General features: G+C 41.6%; 1 protein-coding gene across 1 annotated transcript in view; it reads right to left on the minus strand.

Moving 5' to 3' along the window:
- The window catches only part of si:zfos-588f8.1, a 53,952-nt gene that overhangs the window by 16,756 nt on the left and 23,178 nt on the right, over nucleotides 1-14,018 (minus strand). Inside the window, exons 5-10 of the mRNA XM_061078404.1 lie at nucleotides 6,566-6,660; nucleotides 3,217-3,279; nucleotides 1,778-1,877; nucleotides 869-969; nucleotides 410-539; nucleotides 75-164 (exon numbers count right to left, since the gene is read on the minus strand). Coding sequence (XP_060934387.1) covers nucleotides 75-164; nucleotides 410-539; nucleotides 869-969; nucleotides 1,778-1,877; nucleotides 3,217-3,279; nucleotides 6,566-6,660 — 579 coding nt within the window. The remainder of the gene's footprint in view (nucleotides 1-74; nucleotides 165-409; nucleotides 540-868; nucleotides 970-1,777; nucleotides 1,878-3,216; nucleotides 3,280-6,565; nucleotides 6,661-14,018) is intronic.

Below are 14,018 nucleotides of genomic sequence, written 5' to 3' on the forward strand. Positions count from 1 at the left end.
CTACAGTATGTATCAATAGAGAGGAAGAAGCAGAAAGGCACAAGTTATGGCAAGTTGCAGAGACTGGTGCTCACCTCAGAATGGCTGTATGGGAGGATCAGCTTGTCATTGACTGTCACTGTTTTCCTCTTCGTCAGCGCCTCAACCAGCAGCTCCTCTTTAACCTGAGAGAGGCACCCACAGGTTAATGCTAACAACAGTCAGAAGACAGGAATCAGTTGAGGCTTCCAAAAACATATTAGTTTGACATCTAAGGTAGGTGGGAAATTTCCATCTCTTCTGTCCAGCACCAAGTGTTTAGATCAAGTTTAGATGTGCATGCTTTTGTATACTTTCCTAACACTGACAGTGCAATAACTCACAGGCAAAGCGTTAAATGGATTCACAAAGAGACACACAAATGTGTTACCTTTAGCAGATCAGACAGCGTAGACAGGACCTCTGGTGGTCCCACATCCAACCCCTCGTCTCGGCCGGTTGACTTCCTCCTGTAGGTCACGTTGCCCAGATACAAGATGGCCGAGAGGACAGAAAAGATCCTGCAACATAGTCATCAAAAGAATTAGATAAACTTAAGCATCAGTCATATGACACATGCAGCGACTGCTTTGCTCCTCTTCGGCCTCATCATCTATTTATGTGATAAATGAATAAACGCCTTGTCTCTCACACTCTCAAATAAACTGCTACATTCGTTTGTTAGATGAAACTAGTGGTGTGAAGTTGACTTGCTAAAGCGTATCTTTGTTGTAATTTATATTTTTGGTCAAATGACTCGATGCTTCAACCAAAATTATTTTTAAGGACTGAGGGGGTAACAATAGCAGGCTCCCACATTACACACATTACACTGGACATGTTCACTTACTGTTTCTTGGTGGCAGAAAGGAAGCCAACCATCTCCATTGCCTGCTGCAGCCTTTCAAAGTCATGACGCAAATCTTCCTCATCCTCGATCTTAAAGTTTTGCTGCAAGGAAAGACAGACAGTTAGTAGGGCAGTCGATGTAGACGAGACAATGAAAGCGTAACACGAAACGGAAAAATAAACAGGAAGATCAGAGGCGAATGAAAGGAGAGAGGTGAAGATAGAGGGGCATATTAACGAGTGAGACAACAAAGACAGCTTGATTAACATGCAGTTCACATGTGCGCGCTGAACAGGGACTGTAGACAGCGGCTAATTCAGAAGCCTGACAGTCTGAATGAATAACAGGTCTACGAACAGTGAATTACAATAGGTTTGAGTTGTAGTAATGAATATTTATAAGATTGATCAGACTAAACAGTGTAGAATAATAATAATCGACTAATTCCAGAAATCTCTGTCTGTATGTGGCTCGCATATCTCGAAAGCCTTTCATCTTATCGGCTTCACACTTGGGAGTGTTCTGTCCTATTTGCTGTGATTTGGACACGCGATTCGTGTAACATTAATTAACTTTAAATAAACAGGCGACCAGTGCTCTGTAGCCGCGTCGGCTGAGACTAAACGAAAGTGATGTTGTCGATCATGACTACAGCAACAACAACTGATTTTCCAGTTTGGGGTTCTGTGAACTTTGAATAAACAAGTGAACAAATCATTGTGGGGTTCTGTGGATCATTTTAACAGTTTTAAAAAGGAAGCTGCAAACAGCATCACCACAGGCCAAGCGAACAGCCCATTCCAAACAGGCATTTTTAGAACAGGCACTGCACTAGTTAGAAAAAGGGATCCAAATAATGGATTAGGTGTAAACTGCAGGATGTGACGCAACAGAAGCGCAGCACTGTACCTGCTTGAGGTAGAAGTATTCTTCAGGCGGCAGCAGCTTAAACTCCTTCCTCTCCTCCTCTGAGGCTCCCAACAACAGGTAGTAAAACACGTGGTAGTTCCTGGAAAAAGACAACACGTTAATACACGTAAAGTCAAACTCTTCATTGGATAAACTAATTCATACGTGCTTCCATCATCTTGTTTGTCTTATTATCTGGTATGTTTGTGGTCGTTTGCTGATAAAACTCGTAGTAAAAAGCTAATAGACAGAAGACAATGGAGGGCAGTGATATAAATCTCAGTTTCCACTCGTGGTATCGATGGGAAGGGACAGTAGATACTCAGGTGACAGCTTATGAGAGCAATGATTTCCCACACCTATTACTAAGAAACGATGACATCATACAGTAGGTTTCCTCCCTGACTCGACAGGCAAGAAGCTCTGTCAACAGCAGCTTGTTATTGACAGTACACTGGTTATAGCCTGGAGGATACAGAGGCAGGTTTGTCAATAAAAAGGTGACTTCCTTTATACAAACCAGCTGGAGAAATCTGGAAAGGAAGCGGCTGAATAATAACGCTAATCAAATAACTACGGTGTTTTTTTAAACAAAGCATCAACCCAGTCGGCTGAGCTGTTCAGTGGTAGATAACAGGATTACAGAGCAACACTCATGAGTGTTTGTGTGTATCTGCATCAATATAAACTAAAAAAGATAAAACAAAACTTGTGATGTTTTGAAAAGTCTCCCTGTGTCAGTAGAAGTTAAAGCACAGTGTTGTGGATAAGGCTTTAATCTTTTATGTTGGTAGGGTCAGGGTGTTCTGTTGGTTTCCCTATTGTAAGAAATAATTAGTGGTAATGATTCATTCTTCAGTGATTATATCACACAAAAAATAAAAACACAGTGGAGGATTTTCTCTCTTTCCTTACAGAGTGTGTCTCAGTGAACAGAGTGAATGTCACTGTGAGTAGCAGCAACGTGACAGAAGATTAAGTGACGACATGACCAGTGGGGCGGTGTCTCTCAGGAATGACTGACAGGAGAGGGATTTTTTTCCCTTTAACAATTGTTTGTGTAGCAAGGTAATTTTTAACTCAGCCAGAACTGGAATCACAGGGCCAAACCAAACTATAGTTTGTGAAGGAAACTCTGAATACCACGACAAGATTTTGTTACAAGCTCTAGTTAAAATCGCTTAGTGAAGTATTTTTTATTTTATTTACAAAGGTAAAGGCTAACTAATATAATTGACATATGACAAGTCTGACAGCAACAATATGTAAGTATGTGTATATATGGTTTTACAAGTGTAAAGACTAAAGACAGCAGCCTTCAGCTGAAATTCATATCCAACTGTCAGAGGCTCCTGCAAAGAAACTCCCCATGTTTGTACTAAGGGCCCCATGAAGGTCAGTGGAGGTCAGGGGTTAAGACCTTGCCCGTCTCTCCTCACCTCTCGTTCTTCTCTCTGGAGACCAGCCGAGACTTCTCCAGAAGATACTTCTCCACCACAGCCCTAAATAAAGGAAAAGAAAGATGAGGCGGAAAGAAAAGAGGACAAGAGAAAGGTGGATGAAGAAAAAAACAAAAAGGATTAATCAATTAACACTATGGGTCACTCAGCTCTGTCTCTCTGTGAGTATGTGGATTTTGTCGGGTCACATGTGAAAGTGGGTTGGTAATAAACAAAGAGGGGGAGGAGCAGGAGGGGGAAATGAGGACAGATGGCCGGATCAATCAAAGAGTGAACAAAGCTTTCAGATAGGGTCCCATGCACGGCACAACACATCACACACATAGCAACACACAGTCAGACACGCAGCAAAAACCAGACAACTCTGGGGTTCATTTATTTAACTCCATTGTATAGTAAAACTGATAGAGGTACTGTAAGCTTTATCCTGTCAGACCTCTGCAGTCATGAGAGATGCCGTTTTAAAAGGAGCTGTATTTACTCACTACACCAGGCCAAGGTCATTAGGTTGTCTAAATCAGACTGCAAATCAGTCAGAGTTGTTTTTTTCTATATCCAAGCAAATAGAACACTGACGCCAGTCGTCATGATACACCAAGAATAGAACTGTGCTGTGAGAAAGGTTGCGGTGTCCATCTGCTAAAACTGATGCCTCAACTATAGACGTACTGTGCATCCACTGTACTGATCCACTGGTGGCCATCTTTCATTTTCACTTTTAAAGTGAATTAACGATGTTGAAATTTGTTTTAGTTGACGAAGTTCGTTTAGTTAAGTTCAGAGTATGTTTAACTAGAAGGGTAGAGTGCATACCTCTACCAAGGCTAAGGCCCTATCTCACCATTTAAAAGAAAGTAAAAAAGAAATAAAAATCCTTGATCCACTCGATTATTCTTCCTTGACCCATGCCCCCACCCCACCCCACCCCAATTGGCAATCATGCAAAGTAACTTAGAAACAGACAAACCACAATGGAAAAATATCCTCCTTGGCTATGGTGAAAATGTATTTGATGTTTAGACAGGACACAGCCTTTTGGCATGTCCTGACTGACTGGCAGGAATTCATATTAAGCTGATAATACTTTTTGAACATATCTCATCAGTCATCAGTTGTATCAGAGGCTTTAAGAGAACCACATAAACATCAGCCATAAGAACATTTAGTGCTTGATGATGCATCTTCTTGAAAAACATCCCAACAAGGAATTTGAACCAGTTTCCTTTAAGTTGTCTGTACATGTTGGGGTAATTTTATATTTAAATCATGATATACAGTATGCATGTGTTTGTGAAGGTCTGTCTCAATGGATTCTGAGCAACAAGATGGATACCTGATTCATTTAAAGGGCCACGACAGGAAACAATATGTAAATGTAATACTAGCCTCAAAGTAAGGCTGGCTTTTTAATTTATTTATACTAGCTGATTAGAGAACAGTAACACACACATACAGTACGTTAGCTCTCAGGCATCTGTCACTCATGCACCAGCTCCTTTTTACACCTCCACTAAAGTGGGAGTTGCTTGTCATGGTCCTGCTCCATTACGCTCAGTCCCAGTGAGGAAGGATTAGTCGCACAGAGAGTCAGTGAGAGAGAGAGAGAGCATAAAAACATCCCGTCCGTCAGTGAGTGGGTCTGCTCAGAAAGCAGAGCAGAGTGGAACAGCAGCCTTCCCTTTGTTAATCTCCTCTATTGACTGTCTGAATGGCTGCCACTGGAGATGGAGAGATAGACAGGCAGTCTTTGTTAAGTCTACAGAGCAGCGCTGCCGTGATCCGCTGAATACTTTACTGGTGTGAAGCAGAGGTTTTCTTGAACACGTAACCTGAAGGTAACTACGTGAGGTGTTTTAGTTTTTAATATTTCCTTGTCCAAGTCAGACGTTCCCAACTACCGACCCCAGGAATAACATTGAAAGGGACATAAAAGCCACATTATTACAGTAGCAGGTTGAAGGTCACAAAGGATATGGATTTAAGTTAGTTTGCACCACACAAAAAAAGAAAACGTGTGAAAGTGAACGTTTCCTGTAAACTGATCTGCTGCAACTGATACTGCCACTAATCAGTCATAACCACCTGAAGGGTCATGTGAGTACAAAGGTAAAAGCAGATATTTTTTTTATTTGCATGGTTATTTGCACTGTTGTAAATTTAACTCCCAGCTTTTGTCTTTTGTAATAATTATGCTTTTTCAACAAACAAAAATGTTTCCTCGTTTGGGAACTACTAATCTAAGTGAGTTCACTTTAAGGTTGACCGAATAATAACATTAATGGAGATAACAATAATTACTGTTATGGATAAAGATAATGACAATTTCCAATGGCTCATGAAATAAGAAATGGTGATCTAACAAAATGCATCATTAACATGAATAATTATTAGTTATTTTCATACAAGGTAATTTAATCTTAGTGACAGGTTTGTGCATCACATGACGCAGCCAGGTTACAAGCACTGACACTGGGACAGAAACACATGACAGTGTGACAGGCTTATTAGTTAAAACTACCCTTAGCAAGAAGCTTCAAATATTAGCTAATATTTTTCACTTAAGTTTCACAGTGACACTCTGTTATTCATGGAGGAACTACTCTGTAGCTCAGAAAAGCCCCAACCGCCAAAGAGACACTCTCAGGATTGGTTTACAAACCATTCTCAGGGTAAGAAAATCAATAGAGCTCAATGAGACCTGGTGCCTTCAGGGGATAATCAGGTCGGGGATGCCCACTTACTGTGGAGCTTAGCAGCTGTCGCCACAGGCATTTGCACACTTCAAATCATATTTTATTTATAGAGTGAAACTTTAGCATATACACCCGTGTGAAAAATCTCATCCTGTCTGTCTATCGTCAACATAGCGTATAGAATGTTCTCCACAGCCATTCATCTCCGGACCCTTGTATAATGTCGTCTTTTTTAAGACATTATACTGAGCAGCTGTTCCGCTCTTCTGATGAGGAACTGAGGAAGTGACACAGCCGACCAGACTTTGATGCAGCTACTAACCAGAGTTTGAATGCTGAGAAAAAAGGAAGGACATGCTAGTGGTTGAAAGTTTCGGTGCCCACACAAACATAAACACACACTGCACAGATGAGGAACCACATGACCGGCAGTAACAAGCACAAAGAGGAAGAGATTACAGAGGTAGACGACCGGGGTGACGAGCAAAAGGAGGAAGATACAGAACATAAAACATTTAAGGTATGTGTATGGTAATTAAGACTATGCGTCAAAAGACTTGACATGGTCAAAAGTAGTAATTGCAAAGACACAAACAAACACAAACAAACACACAGAGCCGGTTTTAATTACTCACCCTCTGACCACTCCACTCTCCAGATAGTTAACCTGGATAAATTTACCAAAGCGGCTGGAGTTGTTGTTGTGTGCTGTCTTGGCATTTCCAAAGGCCTAGCAAAAACAACAGAGGAGAGAAATGCATGTTAAGTTTAAAGGGATCAAGTCAAAAACATACACAGATACAAATAAACAACTTATCCAGACTAATGCAACGTTTACACAGCTGTTTTACCTCTTGATATTTTTACCATATCAATCAAAATGATTTAGATGAAGACACACGCAGAATAAAAGCAGCTAATGATTTCGGAGCATCGCATCAGGCTCGATTTTTAAGCATTGTTCACTATTGATGTTTTGAAACTTAACTGTGAAATGTGCAGAGTTGCAAACCTTACACGGAGGTGCAACAACAAAACTGAGTGCACCTTTGAGTCAGCAGATCAATCAGCATCCTTACTGGAGTCAACAACAGCAACAAATCACCATGGTAACAAAGAAACTGGATAGTGCAGGGGATAAATCTCGTTTTTAAACAGCAGCTGAGACCACAGAAGGGGGTGCGACCGTGTGTGTGTGTGTGTGTGTGTTTGGGGTTTTAGGGGGGGGTGAGCATCTGCAACTCGTTGTCCCCTCTTGCCCTCCTCTCACTCTCTTGCCATCCATCTCTTTTCATTCTCTTCTTTTTCCTCCTTGAAGACCTTTTCCCCCTCATTCTCTTGATCAGTATGTGTGTGTGAGTAAGAGAGAGACAGAGAGAGAGAGAGAGAGACAGAGAGACAGAGAGAGAGAGAGAGCATAGGTCAGTGATGATAAATGAGGTTGGGACAGCCGTTCTCTGTATAGCAGACACAGACGACCAGGGTGACTCTCTAGGCCTCAGGCTCATGCTAACCCAGCCAGGGGTTTATTGCACTGATACGGTAACAGAATAGCACTCTTTTTCTCCCCCCTTCATGATGCACATGCTCCCATGGCTACAGAAAGACAGATACACACACAGACACTCAACAAAAGGCCACCACAGGGGAAGTGGATTCAGTGCATGTTAAATAGGAGATCGGGTCTACCAATAGCCGTTGCAGGGTGAATTTGATACAGTGGTGTTGGGCCTGATTAGAGTTAGGGGGCACAAACACACACACACACACACACACAAACACACACAGGGTCTGATTGAGATTCCTTAGGACGGAATGTCGACCTATTTTCAATTCCTCTGCTCCAGCATGCCTGACTTCCTAGATTTACATACATGTTCTTGTATTACTAAAACTTTTCTTTTACTCTCTACCAATTTGCATCAATATAACAACTAACCTTTATTTTCTGTGTACAAACAAAATGTCACTTTCAGATAGTATTTCAGGGAAGTATGAGGCAAGAGCTGCTGCCTCTTGATGAAAGAGATAGTATTTTTTTCTTATCAGAGACCAGAATATGTTATCTTCAGTTGACTTGGACTTGCTCAGACAAGGCTCCTACCTACCCTCTAATTTTCTGGGATGTCATGCTCGCTTGTTTTTTTACTCTCTGTGTGTGTGTGTGTGTATATATATATCACTAATTATTCTATGTGTATGTAAAGTTGTGTCTTTATCATGTAGGTAAATAATGTTTAAAACTGTAGATTTAGTCTAAATATATCAAATGTGCTAAAGGGTACAAAGCCAGCACTGTTCCAGGTCTGAGGCTCAGTAAAGCGCGTTCTGGTGCTCTTTCTCCAGAGAGTCTCTCTGCTCAGTGCTGCCCCAATGCCCAGTACTGTCTTGATCATCTTTACTAAACAAACATTGCAGCCAAGAGAACAAAACCCTTGAAAATCTCTGCAAAGCCCAGACCACTGTAGCATGGGGGGAATGCTAAACATGTCACTGCATCATTCGTATTCGAACATGTCCATTAGTGAGTTATCTGATTGGCTGCAAGGCTCAGCAGGTATGAGGAAATGGAGCGACAGCTTGCCAAACCATGTCAGAGAGAAACGTGGTCTGATCTGCATTCTTATGAAATACGAGTGCTGTAACGGGTACCTATAGAAGAAGAAGAGTGAAGAAAGAGTGAGAAGTAAAGAAGAAGCGAGAGATAGGTCACAAACAGACAGCAGGGTGGTTTAGCATTCTGTAGTGTGTGCATGCTGTGAGAATGAATAGCTAGTGACCATTTCATGACGTCTGACTCTGTTTTAACTGATTCCTTTCGGTGGTGAGCGGTCTCCTCTGGCAGCCTGCTCCCTGAAATATTTCTACTTCAACAGAGCCAGACGTACAAGAATAAAGTACCATATCCTCCACACACACATACTAACACACTAACACACACACACACAACTAGGGGAGTGTCTTGAGAACAGTGGAGTTTACGAGTTGTGTGTCTCAACAAGCAAGTGGGGCAGAGACGTGAAAGTATAAATTATATACTTTAAAATGACATTAAATGTTAGGCCTTGCACAAACGTGAACAGATACACAAACATGTGAAAGGGAATAGTGTTATGGTGTACACAAGATGAGATGTTCAAGCAAACAGCAAATTAAATTTGCGGTCGATTCTCCACAGAAATAAGTTTTTGTGTCCCGTGGGTCGTCATACTTGTCCCCATGCTCTATACAGTTAACCACACCTAGGAGGTTATGTTTACAGCATTTGTTTGTTTGTTTGTTTGTCAGTAAGCAGGACACCGTGAAACCTACAGAACAGATTATCATGAAACTTGGTGAAAGGGGGCAGGGACCCAAATTTCATTGATTTCTCAGAGAATAATTCATGGTTCTTGATGAAAAAAAAAGGTTTCAGTGTGTGCAAATGGCTGCAGATGCAAACTCGACTTTTGCTTGTACTTGGTCTTCGTACTGTAACAAGGAGGTTTTGCTGCAATCCTTTAAAAGTCTTGCTCAAAAGAGCTTCAGTTAGACTTTTCCACAGGCTCTGCCAAGGCTTCGACACTGACACCTCACTACAGCAGGGATACACTCACAAAAGGACTCTCAATAGTCCAACTGCCAAAAAACGGTTCCCACATTCCCAGAGGACAACAGCAGGCCAGCATACAAAACTCATCAAACCTTCACATGGACCTGCTTACAAGTTCAATGGCAGACACTTTCAACACAGACAACTAAAACAAATCATGGTCCTGAAGGCCAATATATTGATAGGCTCTTTAATTACTGGATAACCCTGTGAACCCCGCAGGAGGGTAATGAGCTATATGATCACTGTAGTTGTAATGTTGAGGCAGAACATCAATGGTATTTAGTGATAATCACTGTTTGTTGTTGTCCTGAATGTGAGAAAAGGCTTTGGTGAGATCACATGATGTTGGCAGTGAATGAATGCAACTGCGTCTCTACACAGTTCCTCTTCTATGCTTGGCCATGCTTCAAGCTGCCACTATATCCCACCGACTACACTTAAACCCCTTGAGCTTAACTCAACTGAATAGTTAACAAAGAATTGATTCTTTGAGGTACAATAATGGCATCAACAGTGCTTAAAAGGGGCTGGAGCTTAGATTCCAAATGTTGAATGTTCTGATGATACGGTCATACTGAAGCATCTCATGAATGCACTCCAGGCAGATCTATATTCTTTATTGTGTTCGACAGAATAATATGGCAGTACTGTATCTTAACTGTTGATTCCTAAATAATAAATCAAGCAATTTTGTTCAAGCATCGCAAAGATTAACGATTTGCTGATATTATGCTAATATAGCATATTTACACTGAACATCATTGAGTTTCAGACTGACTACTGATCGTGATGGTACAGAAAGAAAAGAAAATTCCTTGATCTGCACCAAACTTAAATTGGTTCTTTCCTGACCAATATCAAATCCTTACACCAAGTTCCCTAGCAATCCATCCAGTAGTTTTTCTGTATTCTGCAAACTAACAGACAGACAATTTAACAACCAACCACAGACAGAAACATAACCTCCATGGTGGAGGTAATAACTGCAAAGCCATCATCAACTTCAGTGGAAACAAACTAACTTGTGTTGCATGACAACAGCATAGTGGAAATACAGTGGTGGCAGTGTTGGTTGCGAGGGGAAAAAATTGTAATTGATTCAGTATGCAGTAGTTGATTGTAACAGACGACAGCCATTATAAGCAAAAGCAGAAAATCTGGTGAAACGCTTCCAGGCGTTAACATTAGCTTCATCACAGTTACAGGCAGAAGAACAAGACACACAATAGAGTAAAAGAAACACAACCAGAAGGGTTAGGATTACGTTTTCAGGCACCAGTTTTGCTCCTCTTGTGGTCTGGTGTTTTACCAGATTGAAGCCATTTCAAGCTGCTCCACCCATGTCTAGATGGGTCCCACATCAAACTCCAGCTTGTGGTGTGGTCACAGTACCATTATTAGACCCTGCAGTGGCCTGCAGCATGCTGCTACATGTAAGCTGTATTCAGCCTCTTAGGAACAGCATGTTCTACTCTTTAATGTGATTCTGCATGATATGATTACAGTAAGAACTTTGTCTATGTGTGTGTGTTTGAGATGAATGACGCTTGCACATGATGCAGCAACTTAAACCCAGTAATGCCAGCTTTGCCAAAGACTCACAATGCCACCCAGCCTGACCAAATATAGCTGAGGAATAAAGCGCTGCAACCCGTAACTAAGAGATAAACAATGGATCAGCAGACAGAATGGCCAGTTACTCCTCTGCACTTCCTGAAAAACAATACAATACTTGGGTCTCTCCACGCCCCTCGAGACTCTGAGCTAGGGGCAGCGAGAACTGCTGCTGCTGCTTCCCGTGTCGTAGGCGCTTCCTGTTAAAGAGGGTTCCGGATGATAGGAACTTCCTGTCTGAAGTTGTGAGACATGATGGAATGGAGGAGACGGGGAACTATGTAAGAGAGGTATAACATAAATAAGCAACAACTAGGAGGTTATATTGTAGTTACTAAGTCTTTGAAAGCAAGTGAAAAGAATATGAAAAAGAAGTCATGACTTGCATCATACCAAACATCAAATGCTTATGAGCAAGAAAGCTGTGTCAGAGGTGTCTGTCTAAATCTACTTCCTGTCACATTATAAACAGGTCATAGTACAAGGCTGTATGAATCACAATGACAACCGATACTTTAGAAACAAGCTACTCAGGTCTTCTGAAGATTTGCTTTTATTTGCTCCAAAGACCAAGCCAGTATTTTCTAAATAATTCCAGGCTTGTTCTGCTGTTGACTTCTCTCTTTGAGTTAAAATTGTTTAGATTTCAGAGCAGGAATGAATCAAGGAAATGATAGTCAAACAGTTGTCTTATAAACACAAAGTAACAGGAAAAACTTGATCTAACTTTCCGGACTACAGGCACATAACTCCAATATGTTGCCTCCCATGTGTAAGCTCTCTCACAGAGGAGGGCCTTGCTGACATAAAGCATAAATGGGCTTCACAGCCGGGTTAAATGAAAACAGAGAGACCAACAAAAAACATGTAAAAGATGATCAACCGGTTTGACCAGTTCATGAGTGAAATCGTCATTTGTAGCCGGTGAGCCGTTTTGCAGGTAGAAGCCCATTTGTTCAAAGTGCAGCAAAGCCCTAAAGTAGGGCAAAGGCTTTCCCATATGGTTTCAGGTTGGGGCCATTCACTCTGCCAGCAACACAGCCCACAGCCAGAGTCCGGCACCACACACGATGATCTCATCTCCTCAAAATGTGACCCGGGCCTGAGGACCTCTCCTAAAGCTTCAGGATCTACACACACACTTTGCATTTTCCACCACTGTAACCTGATAAGCTTCCAAGACAAAAAGAATAAACTATAATAGCTCAACTTCAGTAAACCTGTCTAAAAATAGAAATCTAGGCTCCATATGTAACGTCTGGACTGGAAGTCGTCAGGAAACAACCACCAGAGGTAAACTTTGTGAGTGGAGAGAAACTGCAGGGAACATAGTTTTAGTTATTGCTTCCTCTGTAAAGGAACTTTTGTTTCATGTCAGCCATCTTAAGAGCGTGCTACTGGGGTGGTTTTCAAACAAGTCTTTTTTTAACAACTACAATCTAGCAGGGTCTCTTAGCACATAACAGTGTGGAAAAAGAAATAGTTTCCTCAAACTTGTCTGATGACATGTGGATGCTGTGATACTCGAAGCTGAATCGTACATCTGTTCAGCAGCCAGGATGATTGACAGACGGGTCAGACATGGAATCGTGTCTCCACTTCCTCAACTGACCAGGCCAGCAAACCTAAACCCGTCTCCCTGTCTGCCCCTTCAACCACAGCGCTGGACTTGGCTGACACAAACACACACTACACACGCAAATCACACGCACACAATTCCGGGAGAGAAAACCAGAGTGGCAGTGCGTCTGCCAAAGGGACCAGAACTCTGCTGATGGAGAGGAAAATCTCCCCTTCACGTCCCCCTTCCTCCCTCCATCAGCCACCCAGAACTGAGGACTGACAGAGTGACACACATCAAGGGACTGATGCTTTCAGAAGGTGCTTATTCACATGCATGTGAAGGGAGCAGCAGTTCAGTGATGAAAGGTGCAGTACTGAGTCAGCGAGTGTGGAGTTGCTAGGGAAATGACAAATGCTGGATGGATGGATACACAGTGGGTGCAACTTACTATAGCTGCCCACCCTGTATTATTGTCAGTAATACAACTAAATGGGGCCAATTCCTATCAAACTTCTGGTTCCTTTTTTCTTCTTCTTTTTACTCTTGCTCGATCGTATTGAGTGTTCCAGTGAACTTTTACAGATCACTTTTCCAAAACATTTTGTACTTTGAATAAACCACATTCCTCTTACGGCTTTCATGGCTATAAGGTCTATTCTAAGCTACATTACTGTGAAATAAAACAGAAAAATACGTGGAGATTTACTTCCAGATAAGCCTGAGAGTAATTAGTTCTCCACTACAAGGAAGGCTGTAGAACTGAAACTAGTACAGGCATTTCTGCTTTTTATCTACATGATGGTCAGATGATTGTGCAGCCTGGGGTCGCACACTTTCATGCCACCTAGTACACTACCAACACACATACAAAACTTTATGCTTAATTCATCTGAGCCAGAACTGCAGGGTAGTGTAATTGTCCAGTGCTAACGATATGCATTGTACGAGTACATTGTGAAACTACTCTCACAGTGGACTGTTCCTTATAAGAGAGGGGGAGGGATGTTGAAAGCTGAAAATTACTTCACAATAATAACCCTGCTTGAAGTCTGAGCAGAGGTAAATTCTACCATATGTGAAAGTAGAGGACCTTGTTTCTCATTACAGGGACAAGAATTTTTTTACAGACAAAGTCAACTCCGTTTTTGCAGCAGAGCTCAGGGATTAAACTAAAGTACAAAACAATGCAGTGTAATAACTGACTCTTCATGATGCAACCACTACTTGTTAAATTAGAATACCAGTCTATGGAGCTTTTATACCACCACCAAAGCCAAACAATGGAAGTAATCTAATTGTCAAATTGTCAAATCTC

This window comes from Limanda limanda, chromosome 9 (genome assembly GCF_963576545.1).
Source record: "Limanda limanda chromosome 9, fLimLim1.1, whole genome shotgun sequence".
NCBI classification, from domain to species: domain Eukaryota; kingdom Metazoa; phylum Chordata; class Actinopteri; order Pleuronectiformes; family Pleuronectidae; genus Limanda; species Limanda limanda.